This window comes from Anguilla anguilla, chromosome 3 (genome assembly GCF_013347855.1).
Source record: "Anguilla anguilla isolate fAngAng1 chromosome 3, fAngAng1.pri, whole genome shotgun sequence".
Lineage (NCBI taxonomy): Eukaryota > Metazoa > Chordata > Actinopteri > Anguilliformes > Anguillidae > Anguilla > Anguilla anguilla.
The window spans coordinates 56,270,962-56,292,977 of NC_049203.1; the positions used below are offsets into that span (position 1 = coordinate 56,270,962).

Consider the following 22,016-nt stretch of genomic DNA (forward strand, 5'->3'; position numbering starts at 1 on the left):
ACATGGAAAAGATACGGACGGCAGCCACGCAAAACCAGAAGCAGAGGTCTGTTTAAAGGAGACTTGGCAGTTGAAGAGTGGGAGGAAGCCAAATTATAAAACACCAGAATTAAACTAGCATTAAACAAAGAGAAGGAGGTGCTACATTTCAATATCTGATACCTGGGGCTAATGTACCTATTTAGAACACAATCCATAAACCCTGACAGAATATATTTCACATTCATGAAATGGTTTTCCGTAAAATTCTGAATTCTTGTGATTTTCTGAATACGGTTAGCACCTCTGCTGATACACACAGGGGCCTTAAAATGCAAGCTTTTTCCAAAGAAATCCAAGGTGCCGACAGCTGCCTTTCGCAAAACCATATTATTTTTGGAAGGAGATGCAAAGTGAAGTGCCTGTGCTTCCCTCTTTTCCAGATTCTTTGAGCAGAGTGTGGGTGTGCACCATGTGGGATGGTGACTTACTGACAAACGCGGGGCATCCCCCTCCCCCCTCACTCCCCGTGCTGTTTGTTGACTGTTCAACAGCGGAACAGATCTTAGACCTCCACCGTGTCTAGGTCTCAGAACACGGAGTTCTCACTACAACGAGGGAACCGTGTGCTTGTGCGTCATTGCTCAGCGTTAACTCAGTATTACCTGTTGTGATTTACAAATACTGATGAGGAGGAAGACAGCTATCACAACACGCCTCCATCTCCAACACTCGAAAATTAGCTGAAGGCAAAATGCAGTGCACTTTTCTCAAAAAAAAAAAACCAAGGTGTTATTTTGTTAAAAGCACTACAAAGTTAAAAAGCGCACGTCTTTAACGTGCGTACTCTTCCACTCGGAGGTGGTTATCGGATTAATTTCCGCACCGCGGTGCTGAAACAGAACCAGCTGGCAGATTCCGCTCCCAGGGGAAGCCCGACTTCGGCATCTGTTAACCCTGATCCCGCGCCAGGGCGCGCATGTGGAAGCACTCAGCGGCGTAAGCAGCCGGGCGTCGCGGGAGGCTCGCGGCAGCCCACGGGTGTGCGTTCTACGCGGGGATTTCTCAATGAGCGCGGGCCCAGAGGCCTGTTTGTTTTCAAAGCCCTGATCTGGACTGAGGCAAAACAAAGCGTAGAAAACGTAGCGGGCAACGCTTTAGAGACCAGGCAGAGTTTAAAAAATATCCTTCCAGAGTAAAATCCACAACGCTCCTAAATTCTTGAACTGCACTTCCAAAAAATTTAAACTTCATTTACTTCAAGCTTTGATGCAAACTGAAATTCCAACACGGTGGCATAGCTGTATCCTAGATATCAGTTTTTTTTGATGCGGTGCACAAAGAACACGATTCTTATTCCTGTGTAAATAGCAACTTAAAAACAGATTTAGAAAACAATTATTCTAATATTGATCTCCTTCCCTAACATACGAGCGTCAAAACAGTGAAAATAGTGTTTTTATTACATTAATGCAAATAGATATAAACTGTATGACTGGAAGCCAAATTGCCTCTAACCTGATTTCTAACTAAGTTCGACCCAACTCGTCGACCCCTAGGGCACTGACTCTGAGTGGTTTTGCTGAGAAATGTGCCTGCTGGAGCCATTCTGCAGTAACATCAATGCTGGGATATTTACAGGCCCAAAACAAAAGAAATGGTGGTAGTAGTGGTTCTGGAGGCAAATACAGTCCTAGCTTTGTTTAAGTCAGCAGCAGGCCTCTTAACCTCGATACTTCTATCTGCTCAGAAGGAATTCACATCTGCTGCTGGCCACAAAAAGATCAAATCTAAAGCAAGGTCACCTCAGATAAATATCAGGGTAAAATGCCACAGATCAGACTAGTACCGAGAGAACACTGTAATCTAGTCTGTTTGCAGTCAAATTAGACAAAATGCAGATGTGTAAAGACAGAACACATCCCGCATATATTTAGATGAAAGTTTTGTTAGGCCTAGGTATGTGCTTGTGAGAAACTTGCAAATATTTACATTTTACCTTCTCTGCACACACAGCAGATCTGCTGTGCAGCTGCAGTCATACATTTCCTCCAGTACTTCCCAGAAGACATTGATTGCAGTGATGACCACATGAGGGCAGTAAATGGAGACACAGAATAACCTCCCAATAAGGCCTCAGCTGACATTACCAAAGATTTAACACAGACTTGCCGGTCTGTAGCAGTTTCCTTTTAGAAGACCTTCTGGCAAATCCAGCACTAGCAATAGTTATGATGTTCCATTCAATTTGTGAGCAAAATATGCGGTTGTCACGGGTACAGGTTTGATAATTAGCTGACTAGTTGTTAATTACCAACATTTTTGGGCACATATGCCCTTTGGAATGAATATGTTGCAGTGGTTAATTACACTGGGTTAGTTGATGAGTCACTTGTTACTGGATAAAACTGTCAAAAATGTGTGAGGCAAGAGAGAGCCCATTAACTCAATAAATTACTCAAGCAAGTCTGTAACTAAATGGTGAAAAGAAAACCAACCTAGAGTGTATGTCTCCAGCTCCATGTTAGTGAAACACTGCTATAAATGAAACCTCAAAACCATGTTCTCAATAACTCACTACCTAATGTACTCCACCAAAAAATCATTGCTTGTAAAATATGAATATCTTCTCTCAAGGTAACCAGGACTCTGAAACCAAATTTGGGACTGAACCAATCTGATGCAGATCTAGGTCAGACGTGTTCACCATGTGACCTCACACAAGATTTTCTTTCATCCCCAATGCTGCTTCAAAAGGCTTAGGTGGCAGACTGGTCCCAAAGTGAGCGTGTTTGTTCTGTACAAAAATCTAATGTCATTCATGACCAGGAATGTTGTCCACTGTCTTTGAGAATCTTCATTTGCACTGATATGAACTGCTGAAATAGCACACAGACTCGTACCTGCCACAAAAGCCTATAAAAAAAACTATGAAGGTTTTTTTTTTTTTAATGGGCATTAATTCAACATTATGTGAAGGTGAACTCTACATAAGGTGAAATTACTACATATTCATAAATGTATTTCACAGTTAATCATTTTTAGGGTACCCCTAACTTATAAACCTGTCTTAGTCAACATCTAAAGGTATGACTACAGCAGTAAAAATCGGTGGACCATAGTTCACATTTACAAGTCCCGTTTGACTGTTTTTAGGGAAAATAATACATTTTCCACTCTGTGTTTTGATCACAGTAAAGAGACTTCAGTCTGCGCTGTACCAGCGCCAGGCTCTGAGATTCCTGCTCTTTAGTGCGCTCTTTCTAGGCCGGAGGAAGCCTCGCTGGGCTGTGAGAAAGGCGGCAGAAGAGGCCGGTCCGCAGCTGAAGCATGTCCGCAGATAAAAGGCGCTCCCCTACCTTGGCGACCAGACTCGCCGCTGGAGGGGTCAGGACAGGCGCGCCCCCCTCCCCTGACTCCCACAGCAGTAACACTCTCAGATATGTGAAAAATGTCAGCGGCCGACCTACAGACCCCTGTCTGGAGCCCTCAGCTGTGGCTTGCCGTACGCACAGCTCCTCCCGCACCTCGGTGTTCAAACACATGTTCACACACAAAGCACACGCATGCACGTACGCATTTACGCACGCGCACACTCCGACACGCATACGCACACGTGCAGACAACCCGCACGCATACGAACATGTACACGCACACACATACAGGCATGTCTTCACATGCAAGGTCACACACAGATCCACACATGCACACACACAAAAACTTATGCAGGCCTTACACTCTCTCTCTCTTTCACACACACACATAGGCACATACAGTACGCATACTCTTGTGCTTAAATCTCACACACATGCAGTACACACACACACACACACACACACACACATTAAGTAACAAACATTGCCAACTGAATATTCCCAAACAATTGGCCTTCATCTCTTCCCCCACGACTCCACAGGGCCCCATCACTTTAACTGTGTACTGAAGGTAGTGCTGCCAGACTAAAACCGTGAGAATTAGGTTAATTCAAAAAGCAGCTTTTCCAGGATTCACAGGTTTTTGATCTCTTTCCCCATCACATCAACAGTATAGAGCGAGATACCTTCAGTAGCTTTTCGAGAATGTCTTTCTTTCATTAAACTAAAATCCAAAAACACTAACTGAAGACAAACTAGCGGGTCACTCCCCCTACAATTTCACCATTTCAGATCCATGAAAGGTACAATACAACACTATACCTATACTTTTCATCATTTTAAGTATGCAATTATCTAAAAAATTGCTTAGGTGCTGTGCCACTATTTTCATAGTGGTGAGGCATGCTATGAAAGGAGAGTGCAGCCCACCTTGTGTTAGATGCTACAGAACCAAGATAATTGCTTAATTGAAGACAATGCTGGGATGTAAACTGAAACTGTCTGTTTACATGACAGGTACCAAGAACTGGAGGAACCCTGCAGTGGAATGTGCCCATCCCCTACTATGATAATTACTTAGGGTACTGAATTTATAGTAAGAAACTTAAACCTGTTCATAACAATGTGATTTATTAATGAATATTCAGGCTTTTCTTAAATTTGAGTTAAAAAAAAAACAAAAAAAAAAACCCGAAACACCAGCATCAGATATGCACAGTTGGTTTCCCTTAGGTATTAGCTTACTGATTCAAAAATTTAAGATGCCCCATTGAAGCCTTGTTTTGAACTCAACAGATTTAAAGAGGGACTTAAACATCACTGTTGTTCTAACCTTCCTTTCACTTTTCAACTCTCCGTTTACTTCAAACAAGTTGATTAAGTGACAAAAGTTCAATAATTACATTTTTATGGCTCATTTGTGTAAAGTAATAAAAACGATGCAAGTGATAGTATAACTGACTGGTGTAAACCTCGGACTGGTAATGTCACGTTGCCAGGTATCCCTTTTAAAATATTAGTTTACCTCCAGTGGTTCTCCAGTGCACCACTAATTCAGCCTATGGAGGAACATAAACCTGGGGCAGTGTTTCAGTCTGTCGGACCCATGATTTGTGGAGGAACGCTGGTGAGCTCCCAGGTCTCGGCACAACATCAGTGCTCTGGGAACGCAATTGCCCTCGTCCAGCAGAGAGCCAGCGCAGACGCGGTTCACGTGTGCCACGGGGGACTCTGTGTTTCCTCTCGGATCTCTTAATGGTAGAAACAGACCCGCAGGCTCCTGGCCCGGACTACCCCTGACGAGGGCAGTTCCGTCCCGCAGAGTCATGCCAGAAAGCCTCCTCCATGGCCATGGATGGAAAGTGAAGGCCTGCTCTTTGTATCAGAGGGTTTTTGCAATGACATCTCTTATATTACTATATGTAAGCTACGCGTATGGATGAACGCACATGTGCATTCACAAATACTACATACACGTAATGACTTCTGCTCTCATTGGCCAGAAAATTCTTTAGTGTCTGCACACAGAAGCTGATCCACGAAGCACGTGACATTCTGAGCCTGAATCAAATGTATATCTTAGGCATGAAAAGCCACTAGATGACAGGGACGTGAGCGTGATGGAGAGATTAGATATGTGAAAGAACATCGTGAGCAGATGTTTAGAATCAGGAGACACTGAAACGAGGGCTGAGCAGAACAGCCTCTGCTGTACAGCGGGAGCTTTGTTATGAGGGCATTTTGGAGCCATTTTGGCTCACTCCATAACTGAGTTTATTCAGGTGTTACACACCTTCAGGTCCTTGAAGTTCACTCAGACTTGAGGCACACAGAGACTGATTTGTGGGACTTTAGATGGATGGTTCGAATTGTCCTCATCAGTAGCCCAGTTCGGTAAAGGAAATCTTCAATAAAATAAAGACTAACATAACTGTTTATGTTTAAATTATATGAATGACCCTCAAGGTTGAGCTGAGGGTGTTGTGGGTAAAAGTACGATAGCTCCACGTCCCTATGGACAACATTCCCGCCATGTGAATAAACACTGAGCTCAGTCCTTAAATACCTGTGCTGATGAGGTTCACAGGTGAGGAAACCGTACGTTAAGCTCGCGCTGCTAGCCAGAGAGGAACGCAGTCTGTAAAACCTCTTCCTCGCTTCAGCGTTTATCGCCCATCGGCACAAGCCCAGCCGATTCATTCGTCCATTCAGGAGAGAGCCCGGGAGGCGAGAGCACACCTGCGTCAGGCGACGGCCCATTGTCTCCATTATCTGCGCCTCCCGCCGCAGCTACCCCGCCGCCCTCCCGACAGGAGATGGCAGATTAGAGCCTCAGACATCAAGATGAGCCTTGAATTCAACCCCGAATTCCACAACAATAAATACTGTTTCCAACGCGAGTGCAACACATCCGGTCCGTCTACCCGAGACCATAAATTAGCTGTATGCTCAAGTGATTCATTACAGAGATGGAGAGAGAGAGAGAGAGTGAATGAATGAGAGAGAGATGAGTGATAGGAGAAAAAAAAACACTAAACAGCCTCTGAGTAAACCACTTTTACAGAGGAAGGAAAATTCTGCTTCTATTGCGAGAGCAGAACGGGGGCAGGACCTGTGTGAGCTCCTCACTCCAAACCCCCGCCAGAGTAGTGCAACGTTTTGGTCCTGACCTTACGATGGGTTCATTGCCTGTTCCGTGGTCCATAGGTGCACTACCACAGCCATTGTGCGAAAGAGAAATCTAACACTCTTGTCTCTCTGATTGCAGACCATTGTGTCTGGGCACAGCTCCCCCCAGGGTGAAACACGCCCTTTCGGGCGTTCTGCATAAGAGCACAGGCAACCTGAGCCAAAGAGACAACAAGATCCACAGAAGCACTTCAAATAAAATGATTTAGAAAACAGGTAAATGATCAGACAGAACTGGAAGAGAGACTACGCTTGTTTCAGTGCATTGGGGCAGACAACATTTTTCATGGTGTAACAACACTTCATGTTCTAGGTTTCTCAATAATACATAACACAATCATATTGTGATTTTACAACACACCACAGGATGTATGCATGCATCTTAATGAATGCTCTTTAATGTAGATGCCACTTCAAATGGAGAACTACTGTAGACTATAACAGTATAATATGTAGACATACTATAAACTGTAAACACCCCATAAAGTACTGTTATAGTTTCCATCAACTTTAGACTTCAAGCTTCATGTCTTTTTTCCTATTTTCACTAAGTTTGTGCTCTACCTACAAAACACTTCAGGCAAACAATGAGACATGTTAAGAATTCACAGAGCCGAGCGTGCAGCAACACCAAGTGGTACAAAGTTAAGACTAAAAAATTTTTAAAAAATAAAAACAAGCGAAGTCAAAAGGCCCTTTTTCAGCCAATTGTTATTCTTAGCCTTTAGCAGTTGCGTTGAGCTCTGCAACAAGATGAAAACCAGTTTTTATTCTACTTTCAGATGCACTATGTGAGCCCATTCAACAGATGAGCAAAAACAAACAATGAAGCCAAACTAGCTAGCTAGCTCTGATGTGTGCATAACCACTGTTAAGCATCTGTTTTCTTTTATATATCTGCATTATAAAATAAAAGTTGAGCAATGAGGTAAAAGAGACCACAATATTGTTATGGCTTGTTAGTGCAGTATTACGTAGTTATGATGCACTGTCGAAGTTGCAGCAAAATTTAATTAGAGAAGAACAATTTCTGTTAAAGATGCCAAGTGAATCACAATGCCCCACCAGAATGCAGTACAGAATAAGAAACAGCACAATGATATTTAGAAAATATTGCATAACTATAAAATTAACTTAATACAGATGATGGAACATGTAGATACTATGTGAACATGTGTATGTTTACCAGCATTCTATTGCTGGACCATTTATACAGACATTGATTGTGTGCAGAAGTAATAAAAATAATAACCATAATGGACAGGCATGGCAAATTGTAATTAATAAGTAATAATTAAACTTTTAGTCCAATCATGATGTTTGACCTCCGGGATTATTGGGAGTTCCCAGCAACAGTGAGAATGTTTGTGTCAGGTTCCATTAAAATCCATGGACAGGGCCTTGAGCACAAGGGCAGAACCCCTATAGCCTATGGCCCCTTTCATCTTCGTCAGTTTCACAGAAATCTGGCAAAGCTTTCGTCTCACACTGAACATGAGAGGGTGTTTTTCTTTCAGATCTCATAGCATATAGGTAGCATGATCTCGCGCCAGGTATTCACGACTTGCACTGAAGCAAAAGACGTTGTCTTTTCTTTATGCATTTTAAGCTCGAATCAAAAGAGGGCTGTGTGTGACTGTCACAATTCGCGCCCCGTAGTATTGAATTTTTCACTTGAGGAGCATCAAAATCAATGACTCCACATATATTATTCAAAATATTCCAACACACTGTAGTTCCATAAACCAACGTGAGCTTTTGTTGCCTGCAGCTCAGACACCAGATACCCTCTTGGCCTCCATGCCATATGTTTGGCTGGAACCATGCCTGTGTGGTTAAAGCATGGCATCTTGAGATGTGCAGGTGATAACACCGAAGTCTTCAGTCTGAGATCCGGGGTCTCCTTTCATATCTTTGAGACGCACCCACCCCACCACCATCACCCCCTTCAGCACACAGACACAGACACAGACCCAGACACACACACACACACACACACACACACACACACACGCATGCACGCACACACACACACACACACACATAAAATGGCACGAGTGCATTCCTGTCGTCTGAGATGAACCGATATGCCTGGGCTCAGCTGAGATATGTGGATCATTCCTCCAGTGTTGCTGGAGATTTCTGAGCCCAAGGCTATGGATTGTGACCCACAGCCATTTTATGGGATAATCCACAAACATATTTAAAGGCAGCAGACCCGTCTCTGGGCTGCACTGAGGTCATTTTCCAACCTGCGACAGCTATCCAAAGCGAACGGATTTAAGGCAACACACTTAAAGAAACTTATGTACTTGATGTTCAAACATTTTTTAGAGACTATAACTTCTCAAGTTATAGGCCTGAGACCAACCCTGTTGTAGGAATTCAAGCCCCTTTGTATTATTCTGTTTTCAGGTTCTACTGACGGTGCTACAGCCCAGGTGTAATGAATAGTTCTTAGATCCCTAGTCTGAATGGCAGATGCAGAATGATCTGCCCTCGAAGGTCACACTGTCTCAGAAATAAAAGTGTGTCACAAAGACAAAATAAATATGTGCCACAAAAATAAATAGCCAAAACTGCAGAATGCAGTGTGGCAGTTTCTTGGATGGGATGCTTTTCCTGAGCCAGGTGTAGTTTATCAGTTAATTGATTGATTTATTGTATAGGGTATAATTACACTTATTGTTTAAATGTTGGACGCAGAAAAATACTGAAAGAGAAGCATCGTAAAAGACAATGGGCCACATTCACAAAAATGTGTACAATCATATTTGATTTTCATTTTACACTTCAGTATTCATCATTTTTCTTCTTATCTGTATTTGTTCAGGGCTGTTTCCTTATGCTAATCGCATGAAATGGATTGCGCATAGAATTTACAAACAGCCAGCATTCATCATCTCATACACCTGGGATATGCACAAAAACAAAGGTCTGAACATGTGCCATGAATCCCACATTGGTTTTGCATAGGAACATTTTTAAGAAAAATACAAAGGAATTATTTAAGAAAAGTTTTGTGAATGAGGCCCCATGTATGTGAATGAGATGAAATCTTAACCAGGGTTAAAGGACAGTACAATAGAACAAAGAATTTCCATCACAAGCACTCCATTACATTTTCAGTAAGCTCATTTCAAAAACCTGTTTAATGGTTAAACTGCCTGAATTTCCACACACCCCAGAATTCCACAAAAGGAAGAAAAATGCGAAGTAGGTTTGGTAAAATTGTAGGCCAAACAGTAAGCAGTAGATGTAAATAAAATATTGACCTGACCACCAGTATTAACAAACACTTGACAAACACTTATTTTTATGCCCCAGGAGAAGAGGAGAGTAAAACAGATGGACAGGGTGATGCTGTAATTAGTAAACCAAATACTGAGGCCTTTTAAAGACACTTGTCTCCACCTGTTAATCACAAATGGTATTTACACTCTATTTACAATGGGGTGTCAGCCCTCTGCCCTGCACCAATGTGGCAGTCTGGACTGCCTGGCTTATTCAGTATATAGACCGCTTACTCATGGAGGAAGTCTTGACCATGTTAGCTAGGCTCCCCTTCACACTTTCACCATAAACAACAATACGATATTAAATATAGCACTGGTGGTCAAGCAGAAGGCTTGGAAACAGGGCTTTCTCTGTCACAGTTACTTAATAATATTGTCATATCAGCAATAATAACAACACCCTCATAGTGCAAGAAGATAAGATAAACACAGGCGATGTTCATCAGTGGTGCTTCATTCTGTACTGTTAAAAGAACGTTCTGGATACTATTGTAAGACACAGTAGTAATAGTATGAGCGGCTGTACCACAGTATTGAAAAGACTCCCTCAACCCGACAGTGAACCCCTGCTTCCGAAGAGGTTAAAGAACTACAGCAGCTCAACCTCCAAACAGCTTTTCATTATCAGCGGAGCAAAAAAAAAAAAGCGCCTGCATTAAAAAGAAGTCAAAGAGCACAACGTTAAAGGAAAAATGCCAGGGGAGGCCATGTTTTGGCGGTTGTTATGCAGGAGGATGATTGCCTAAGAGCTTGTGAAAGGAGTCTAGCAGGTGAGATAAAGATGGAATTTGCGTCTTCTGCTAAAGGAGCTCCTCCCCAGACCCCATGCCTCCCCTCATGCCCAGGACTACTAGATCTCTGAAAAGAACGCAGGCAATATTACAGTCTCTGACGTTCTCATGGGCAGCAGAGTAGACAATATAGAGCTGTGTCACAGCCTGGTTCCATTATACCAGCGACATGGGCTCAGCTCTGTTGCTTTCTGTTCTTTTCCCAGACACAACACTGGGATAGAAGCAATGCCTCAGAATCATGACCTGTTAAAATAGTACCCCAACAGGGTATACTGCACCTGAACTCCGTCACCGGGCAATCTTAGATTTTTATCAACAAATGCACGCTGCCAATTTCATAATAAAGGAGCATTCACTTACCAATCAGATTTGGCAAGGTACTGCAGACAACATTAAAACACCAGAATAATGACAAAACATGCGAACAGAATGTAAACATTTCGCATTAGAGATGGTTGATATGGGTTAACTCCAAAAAGCTCAATTCCAAAGTGAACTCGGAAATCACCCAGACACATCAGACACGTACCACTAGGGGGAGCCATTCTTGGAGAGGAACCATGCGCATTGTTTCTGAGCACGTCATTTAAACATGCAAATCTGACTGCAAATTCTCTGGGTCTAAAATAAATTGCCTTCTTAAAGCAAGGATATTGTATACTTTTTCCAAGGGCAGCAGTGAAGTGGCATGATTAAGGTACTGGGCTTGAAACCAGAAGGTTGCAGGTTAAATTCCAGATGGGCCTTTGTGATTCTTGAACAAGGTACTTAACTTGAAGTGCATCAGTAAAAGAACCAGCTGCATAAATTGATATGTAAACTGTAAGTCGTAGTATGTAACACAGCAGTTTGATTCTATGGTACATTTTTCACATAAACTTAACTATTACACATTCTCCTTTATCATACATTGTTGACCTTTCTGTTCCATCAGTCTTCTATAAAACAATTTTAGCAGAAGACCATTAAAGCTGAATTACCATCAAGACACCACAGACTACGGGCTGGAGAGAAGACTCGGGGTGTCAAGAATAGAAAAGGAGACAGACTGCAGATATTAAAAGCACTTGGCTGGAAACCCAGAGAGGTTCAATTATCTGTCTCCTGTGCCTGTTCCAGAGAAGAGGCACAGATGAGGCCCCAAGCAATCAGTGTTACAGTGAAAGTATTAATCCCGCCTTTTTCTTCCTAGTCCAGAGTGTCAGGTCTCTTCTAAGACGTGACAAAATGTCAAAAAAAGGTCTATAATACTCCACTCATTATGTCTATCTGTAAGTTCTTTAACAGTCAACATAATATAATTGCCACTTGTTAGATCATCAAATTGAATGGTCATCAAGAACAGTAAATTTTTTGTGTTGTTTCAATGTAAACTCAGATGAGCAACAAGTATGGCTTTCATTTTTATTCTCCTGACCTCCAGTAGTCTTTTACATAGCAAATCTGCAGTAAACAGCACAATTTCTTTCCATTTAGATCAAGCAGACTAGTGTGAAAGTTAAGGCAAAAGGCAATTATTTCGCTCGTTTCAGGTCACATTACTTCACATATCCACCTTCCTATTGTAATAATCTACTTAATGGAAAAATCCTTGTTTAATGTAGCGTGTATAAACACTTTCACAAAATACATCCGTGTTGCGCATCTTAGTACTGAATGAATGATGTAACCTCATTTAAACCATCTAGAAGCTACTGAATTATATTAATAGGGACTTGGTGGATCGCAGTGTGTTTACAGTAATGAGACCCACCTCCCACCTCGGCTTGCATCCAAAGCTGGAGCTATGCTTCCAATATAATTTCATTGACAGAACAACATGCCTGTGCAGCAGTGCTGGAAGAGCTTCCAATATTGAAAATGGTTTCTTCTGAACTTATGAAGTCAAGGCTAACAGACTGTGACATGTTTTCACATGATTATGACCTTTGGGAAGAGTGTTTTCATGGCTAGTCCTCTCTTGCATCCCTCTACTGCATCAATACGCGAAATGCATAGCAATAAGCTTTGTCGAAACCCATGCCAGATACCAACACGACCCAACCTTATTCACAAGCATAAAGGGTTTTGGGATACAGATATAGCGTCAATCCTTACTTCATAGGCATTTCTAAGTGAGGTTAAATCCATCAGAACTCATAATACTACTTATACTTTTACAAATCTATCATAACTAACCACAATTAATTATTTCTAAACAATTACCTATCAATAAAAATCTTAAATTATATTCATAACAGTTCCCATTTTACAGCTAGTTTTGCATCTGTTTGTGCTCTGGGAGAAGATTTGTACTCCACAGCAGTGGCAGTACACAGATTAGATGAAAGCTTCTGTCTAATAAAAGGTTAAAATCCAGATCTGCCAAACGGTTGTTTTCAATTCCCATGTTAGACTATTTTGTGAAGTAATCCTTATATGCAGTTATAACATGTTCATGAAAACTGACGGTGGTGATACCACCGCATAAAAGCATATTCTACAGCTTCAGGTTAAACTAGCTAATGTGCGTAATGAGGATTGTCTTCCAAAGCAATAAAGAGTAACAAATCACAGACTGCAATCTTAGCTCTATTAGACATGTACAGGATGGAGCCCAAACAATAGTAACAGAGCAAGAGTGATTGATCTTCTGCAGGCATGTCAAACCACTTACACCTGCCATTCTTAAAAAATACTTTACTATACTTACTTTCAAAAAAAGCTTTTACCTTACCTGCACACAGAAATGACAATCTACCACTCCTTTGTCTATGAAGTAGTAATGCTCTCATGATGCTTTCTCAGAAATGAGACCACCACAATTCGCAAGCAACAGAAATAACACATAAATGTTGGGTTTTACTCCAATGAGTGGTCCACCATTTTCTGTAATGTAGATCTTTGGGGACTATATCCCTAAATGAAATGCATTGAATCCTGATCTAGGATTTGTTTTTGGATATTTTATTCTTCTTGAGCAGTACTACATCATCTTGAAGCAACTAACCTCACTCACAGATCAAACGTGAGGTTAGTTACCTCTACAAAAGACATCAGGAGTTAGCAGGAATTTTAAAATTGCCAAAGGCAGTTTTTATATGCTCAGTAGATAATGCTCCTCACATATAGCCAAGTGCTGCAATGAGCTTAACACATGTAAGCTTCTTTTTCTGATATACACATAAAAATATTACATTGCTACGGGAATGTCAAAAAATAAATACACTAGCTCCTTGATATCCATTTAGTCAGCATTATTGTTTTACAGTATATTTAGCAAAATATTGCTTGTTTGATACCAGTTTACGTGGATTGTGTTTTGTTGAAATAACTAGCAAGCTAGAAGACAATTCAAATGTGTTTCATGTCAACCTCAGTACTTCAAGCTGTCTCACATTTCTCTTAACTGCCCTCCTTTACGGTGGTTGTGGGATTAGGAAAAACACAATGCACAACTGCCATGGAATGCACATTTTTACTGCACTTGCAAAAAACACAAACTTCCTCAGAACTCAGACACTGAATCACATAAGGATGAGCAGGCTACATAGAGTTGGGAAAACTCTGGAAGATGGAATTAAGCCAAAAAATCTCTATCAGTGTGCCTCCAGTCAGCACTATGCTCCAAACTATATTAGAGTATGAAAATATATATATATACACATCAGTGAAAAACTTACCTTACACAATTTACATGCAAATGGCTAATTTCACACACACACTCACACAAATAAGTCTTTACTACATACTGTAGATCACTGGAGTTGCATGCAGGATGATGAGTGGTCATTAGGTTTTGTGGATCATTAGTTCATTAGTGAGTGGTCATTACAGGACAAAGACTGGTTATTCAATTCATATTCAATTTGGTATTGCAAATGTCAATTAACAGGTATTTCATCGATGAACAATTCACATTTCTAATATGAGTTGCTTTACTATTATCAAGGTATTGCAACTGAGTACTGTCCAAGGGTCTCATCAGAGAATCTCTTGCACATCTGTCAATGAATGTGTACTACATCCAGTGCATCCAGTAATAATTAGCATTTTCAAGTGGCTTTTTGGTGGAAAAATGGGTTGGGGTGGTCTTTCACAGGAAATGGGCTGAAAAGCAACAGAACAAAGGGCTATGTCAAAGTCATGGTCCCCAAACAGCCCCTTTATGGGCTCCTCTGTGAATGACCCTGTGAGAGCCTATACTCACAAAGCGCTACAGGCAGCTTTGCAGCCCCTCACTACTCCTTGGAAGTGTAACAGGAGCTCTATCAGAGGGGCTGGAAGAGGTGGCACCCACCGTACAATCAACCCCCACCCCGTTCAAGGAGAGAGGGACAATCCTACAGCCGATCCATGGGAAAGTAAGGCCACTGCAGAGGAATCCGTTCCCATACACTGCTACTGTGCTGCCAAATGGTCATCACTGACACAACATGGGCACGCCTCAAAACTATGCACATTTTGGGACTGCGCATTGCTTTTGACACATTGTTGAAAATTCTGTAAACCTCATATCCTGTTCTGTTCCTAAATGTTTCTATCCCTCTCTTCATTAGAAGAGACTTACCTCTGGAGCTTGAAACCTTGGTACAGCATTGCGTCACTGGAAGCTGAGGTTTCTGCCCCACTGCATTAAATCCACCCAAATGCCCTGGCTTGACTCTACCCTTTCTTTATTCTTCGCAATTATTTTGGGACAATCTGTGTGAGTTTAGATTGGGATGACAACAGATTCCTGATTTGGAATTAATTCGGATTTGGAAAAATTACCCATTGCCTGACACTGGAAACAGCTATATTTTGAGCATCAAATGTCATTTAAAGAACAATTAAATCAAGAATGGAGGGCAAATATTTGTTATGTTGTCTACCTTTAGATAAGCTGATTACTGGAAAACTTAAGATTGATGTGTTACTATCTGTATGAAGATTTTTGAGACATAAGAAACAAATGTATTGATGCATATGATGCAAAATTAATTAATGCAGGTTATATCAATGAAGTAAGCCTACCATTTTAAAAGTATGTTTTTTCAACCTTCTGATTAAATTATGTATCACATTTAACACTGCTGGGCACTCTAGAGAGTATGATAATAACTAGTCAAGGACCACGTTATTAACAGAAAACAGATCAATTTCCAGTTGATTATATGCTCCAAGTGCTAACTGAAGAGTTCCATGCAAAAGTGAATTGTTTGCAAGGAGACATCTTTTCTCACAGTAAGCTTGGAGCACCACCATAGTAAAACTAAGTTTATATAAGATACGGTGATGTTAGCAGTAGGATATGGAATCCCAGGCACAAAGGTCAACAGAATGAACCATCAAAGCGCATGGAAATCCAGTGGGAAAGATTCTTCTGAAAAAAATAAAAAATACTACGGGATATCTTGTCCCTTGTAACTACCAGATCACTCAAAAAATGGAAAGGTCAGTCTTTACCCCTTCTCATTTCTAAAATAAGAAATCATATGAAGCCAATTTACACATGGAATTACTTTGCATTAACAAATAAATAAATACATAAACACAAGAAACTAGCAAGTCGGCATGTTTCTACAAGTCTCCACGCAGCACCTACCTTTGAAAAATGTGCGCTAGTGTAAGTTGCGTATCTCTCCGCTGTCGGGTGCGAAGCTACCATAAGCAACTACAAAGAACAAATACTTGCTATCGCTTATCCGACAGCGAGCACTTCGAAAAAATTCTGTAATAAGCATGACATACATTAAATAATAATTAACAGTAATAAACAAATTTAAGTTGTCCTTTAACCGGAGCAAATGTGTACATGTATTAATAGAACCAAAGAAAAGCAACACTTGTATGTTTTAAAGTAAGCACACTATTTATAAACTTTTGTCAGGGGAGACGCGCATGGTATCCTGATCCGCTATTTAGCTCAGTTTAAACAGTTACCATTGCTATAAATTCTAGCAAGTAAAAACGCAGACAAGTGAATAGTAGTACAGTAGGTTACTTACCGCTGCTTCCGAATCCAGAACCCCGGTGCATAGGGTTATGAATAGCAGACCCACGACGAGGTTTTGCAGACTCTTAACGTTTTTATTTTTCATTTTTCTTAAGAATCCGCTCACTCAACACTGACACGTACTACTGAAAATACATGCGAGTCTTGTCATATTCTTCTGTTCAAAAGCTATAAAATACAACTTCCTTTAAAAGTCATAAACGGATTCTTTAAAAAGCCTCCAAGCTTTCCAATACTGGGACCGTTCTCTTCTGCAACCTTAACTAACTTTTTCTCTCTCAACTTAACCTGCCAACCGGATCTACTTTCAGATGCAGATATCAACGCGCGATGGTAAAATAGTCCCTACGTCCCCTCAATCGCTAAATCAGTATGTCAAACGATCTACATCATGCTGCGCACTATCATAGCGAGATGTGTGCAGACTTGTACATATAGGCATACTGGTGAAAAATGCATATAATTAAAATGTATATCTGGGCTGTTTTGGGCGTGACACTTTTATCAAGTGTATCTCTGTACGAGAGATTTTTATGTACAGTTCCTTCAGAAGGTTTTCGCCCCCAATGATTAATGAGTGAAATAAAATGACAAAGAGTAGCCTACTTACATGTTTTCAGAATCACATCAAAAACATAAACCCGAATATCTATATGTGTGATGCTCAACATCTATATGGACCAATATCTAAATGTGCAAACCTCATTGAGGTACATTCAGAACAATTCGGAGCTGTAATTGCTGGTAAAGGCCTATCTACCAATTATTGGGGGTGGGGGGATGAATACTTTTGTAAGTCGTCAATTCAAGCTTCAGTTAAAACGGTTCTATGAAAGGTGTTTAAATTCACTGTGCTGGGGAATTTCAGAGCATTCAAATTTCAAAGTGCAAACTGACAAAATGTGGAAAAAGAGAGAAGGAATTGTGTGTCTGTAGGAGGTTTCTTGTCAAATAACAGACAAATATCAACTCATACACAAACATTTGAACTTATTTCACACTGTGTTCCACAAGTTCACCTATTTTAGCTCCCCAAATAACCAGAACACCAAGGTAACAGTTGATAATTTGTTTTATTTAATATTTATTTGCGTAGGGACTGATACATAACAACTATTCTGATGTTTTGTATCATATCATTTAAGTAGCATAAAGCTAATTTGCTATTTGTGTCCCTTTTGTAACAAATGTATAGACATATAGAATATTAAAAATACAACATACATGGGCATACATGTGCTTATGTTAGGGTGTAATAAAATAGCCTAGTTAACAATTGTTGTTTAAGGAATTAAAAACAAAAACATCATGAACAACAATAAATACATTCATGTTTATGTATTCAACCTTAAGGTAAGCTATATATTTATCGAATATTTATTAAACCTTATCTTACCTATATATGGTAAGAATTATTATATATTTGCAGATCATTTTGAATAATTTGGGAATAACCAATGATTATGTTTTTCGAATAGCCTAACATAACAAATTGAGCGTATTTAAAGCAGACTGATGAACTCCAACTATTTTTTATTTGTCACATAAAGGGAGATAACCAAGTGCTATACGTGTGGACGCTTCTAGCATGATTGACATCTGGAAGCCCCTCCCTCTCTTCGTCCAACGAACACAAATCTTGTTTGGTGTGCGTGGAACCGAGTCGGACTGGGAAAGAGCTTTTCTACTACTGCACTTTTGTGAGTTAAAACATTTCTTCCTTTAAAAGCAACAGAGTGTGCATGTATGTATATACAGAGATTATAGCCGAATTTATCACTGTGAATACCAGATAACTGTTAGCCGCATATTTTAATTTCTTATCTTTTCTCTCTTTCCCGAAGTGGATGAACCGAATAGTGGATTCTTCAATGAGCGCTTTTGAAGCAACTGGCACTGGGCTCACTTTGAAGAAGTGAGAGCGCCACAGATATCTACCTGCATTTTCCCAAAAACCGTGCAAATATGAAATACTGGTACGTGTGACTTCCATGTATAATGGTTCGTTGGTGTTAGCGTCGCATGTCTAACAGGCTTTGCTTATATGAATTAGTGGTAAAATGCACACACAACAATATATTATAGTTAATTGAAGTTAAAGCTATACATCGTTTTTATTTCCTTTGTAGGATTTGTATATTTGCTGTTGTCTCGGCTGTCTTGGAATCTGCGCACGCGGTAAGTTGCATATTCGTGAATGTTTGTGTGATCCTGTACTGGTTCTCTTTTTTATTTTAACACTGATTGTGCGCGAACATAATATTCGTGATCAAAGAGGCACTTGGACTTTCAGAACAAAAGTATCAAAAACTAAGTAGTTATATTGTAGTGTGGACATTCTTGTGTATCCATTCTTTTAAAACGTGAAAAATCAGCGTATTGTTCTTAAGTTTATAGAAAGTGTACAATATACGCACGATCCGGCAAACGAGACGTCAGTGACTCTCGCTTTAATGGTGGTGCCCTGTTGCATGTTAATATTATCTCGGAGTGTGTTCACATGCTGTTGTATTTATAGTAACTGGAAGTAGACTTAAAGTGATGGCAGTAAACAGACAACCTCTAACAGGATCAAAATGCCACAACAGATAGAGCTCGCTGATTTACAGTATCTTCATGCAGTGTATGCATCATACAGTATGGGGGTGTCGTTTGCATAAGCGGAAAGCCGTATGAATCCAGTGGAGTTTTGTCGACATCTAAAAGATTTGCGCCACTCTGTGACAGCCTCGATAAAGTGCTTTTAGTAGTTATCTGGGCAAACGAAGCTATTGCTCCACAGTTCCACACACGAACAGCGTCGCAATGTACCATTGTAAACCATTGAACTTTTTGAATTATACATTTAACAAAAAATATAATTGCCTAACATAAAGCTTTAAATATGTAAACCGTAAACATGAATGTAATTGATTAAATTGCAATATCTAAGTTATTATGTAGCCTACATGTTACAATTAGCACTGTTTCAGGCCACTTAGCTGGATTAGACTCTGGCACTACACAAAATGGTACCTCTCTTCTAATACCACGTATCTGGAGAATGTAACAACATGCCATTGACACCGTCTCAAAAAGGTGGTCTTATGTTGATATCTCTGCCCTCTAATAAATATTTGAAGGCATAAGTGATTTATGTATTTATGTTCTCGGGTGCACATCCATCAATCTCATTTATTAGAGAACACTCTCTTTGGCACATAGCAAAATATATAAAGTTTGAACATCTTATTTGTTGCCATTATTTTTTTCTTTGGTTTTGCATTTTGAATTAATAGATGGATTAAGTTCCATTTAAAACATTTGTTCACAAAACATGTTTGTATAAGACATAATAGAGGATACAGCTAAGCCTATTGTCCTTGGGGAATTTCTCACCATATGACTTATGACATCTGTGTGCTGTGGCAATTTCAGCTCTCTGACATTTTCTGGCATGACCTGCTGGAGCAGTCACTGAGAACTGCTGCGGTATCCTTGTCCTTAGTCCTATGACACATTGTTTCCGTTAAAGTGGTGAACCACATGCTCTTTTTTGGAATGGCTCAGTTTTGCCTAAAGAGTTTATATCAAGCCTGTCTCTGGCTTCCTCCTTGACACTCCTCATGCTGATGGCCCATGTCTCTGGATATGTGTGTCCACTTTACTGGACAGGTCAGGTGTCATAGCAGTTTGGTTCTGGGGTACTCTTATGTAAATACATTGTGCCCTGTAATTATATAATGTCTACGCATAAGTGAAAGAGTCTGTGTCAAGGCAACACGTGTATATGCTTAATATATGCTTAATTTAACAAGTAAATCCAGAGGAACAACCATGGAAAATCTAATGGACCAGTAATGGTGTTTATTTCCCGTTTGTCTCTGTTTTTTATATATCCCTTTGTGACAGTTAGTAATGTAAAGGTGAGTGTATGGCACAATGGGTAAACGTTGTGGTGGGGGTAGAAGAAATGTTCATGAACACGTGCAAGAGTCTTCTCTTTCCTACCAAAGCCATAGAATGACTTCATAATAACGGTTTCAAAAACCAACAAGAATGAACAAGTAGGACTCCAGAGGATTCTGAGAACCAATCTTTTAGATCCCCACTGAAGAGCCTGCGCAAAGACAGCCTTCTGTTGATGTTAGCATGAATATTCATAAACAGGCAGGTCAGAAATGCATCTTAGATTTGAATGCAATGATTGTACACAGGCTGATGATGATTCTTGGAAGTGGAATCAAATGAGTTGCTGCTCATGAATATTCATGAGCAGCAGCCTTGGCTTTGGGTTCAATGATGCAAGGATGGACCGTGTATGAATGGGCTCTGCTCAAGCAATAGGCAATCACTTCTTTTTCAATTCTTATTCCCCCTATAACTGAGCATACTCTTGCTGAGAGATGTTATTTTATCTGTCAGCAGTACTACATCTCTGTGCAACATTAAGTTTGGTCAGAATTATTTTTATTTCAAGGAAAATCCCTGCTTTGACAAGCATAGTATTATTTTGGATGCCTGCTGGATGATCAATATGTGTAAAAGTAATTTTGGCATAAAATGTAATTAACATGTATTTACATTATGGGCATTATAGCTGACATTGTTATCCAGAGTGACTTCCACAGCTTTTATCCTTTTTTTGGGTTCTGGTTACAAGGCCGCTTCTTAACCATTATAAAATACTATCCCTCTAACATAAAAATCTCTTTAAAAGAAAATGCATATTTATGTCCCATATTATATATAGTGTCCCAATTTTTAGACACAGAAGAGTTCTTAAATTGCTTTGTTGTGCAGATCACCGTACAATGGTGTCTGATGATTAAGCCTGTTGAAAATAAATGCAACTTTGAGTTAAAAACCAGTTCTTGACTCACTAAATTTCCTGTATGTAATTCAGATAGATAACATGGCCTTAACTAGCAGGGAGTTTATGCACTTCTTGAGGGCTTGGGGCCCTGGTGCTCTTCACTCAGTTTCTGTGCCCTTGGTTGCATTCAGGCAGTGCACTACTTATTGGAACATTTCCTTCACCTTCAACACTACTGTCAGAAGAGGCCATGGAAGCTTATTGAGAAAGAGGCCCTCCCTGTACTCAGCTTGGTCACAGTCGTTAGTGCTGCATGAACAAATTAACATAATGCAGATTTCTGGACACTCGTCAGCAACTGCTTAGCTTCAAGGAGTATCTGGGCAATCGCCATTCTTGTAATTCCTCAGAGAGGGCCTTAAATCCTTAAAACCATTGGATGAGAAGAAAAGATGGTGCTAAAATGTTACTCCAACCCTTTAGGCGATTAGTGTTTTATGTGCTGATGTGATAGGGTCTCTCCAGTAGCATCAAGCAGATAACACATTCAGCCCATGTCTTGAGGGAACAAAGCCGGATCTAACACTTATCTCAGAGCTGCATGTCTCCTGT

At 40.3% G+C, this 22,016-nt stretch overlaps 2 protein-coding genes across 10 annotated transcripts in view; one reads left to right on the forward strand and one right to left on the reverse strand.

The window, feature by feature from the left end:
* col4a5 (collagen, type IV, alpha 5 (Alport syndrome)) overlaps nt 1–16,878 on the reverse strand; it is a 53,528-nt gene extending 36,650 nt beyond the window's left edge. For all 5 annotated transcript variants that reach the window (XM_035408614.1, XM_035408611.1, XM_035408613.1 and 2 more), the window contains exon 1: nt 16,602–16,878. In XM_035408614.1, coding sequence (XP_035264505.1) covers nt 16,602–16,694 — 93 coding nt within the window. In that variant the 5' untranslated portion in view covers nt 16,695–16,878. The remainder of the gene's footprint in view (nt 1–16,601) is intronic.
* Nucleotides 16,879–18,220: 1,342 nt separating this feature from the next.
* Nucleotides 18,221–22,016, forward strand: part of col4a6 (collagen, type IV, alpha 6) — a 94,630-nt gene continuing 90,834 nt past the window's right edge. For all 5 annotated transcript variants that reach the window (XM_035408605.1, XM_035408606.1, XM_035408607.1 and 2 more), the window contains exons 1-3: nt 18,221–18,309; nt 18,454–18,585; nt 18,739–18,787. In XM_035408605.1, the coding sequence (XP_035264496.1) occupies nt 18,575–18,585; nt 18,739–18,787 (60 nt within the window). In that variant the 5' untranslated portion in view covers nt 18,221–18,309; nt 18,454–18,574. The remainder of the gene's footprint in view (nt 18,310–18,453; nt 18,586–18,738; nt 18,788–22,016) is intronic.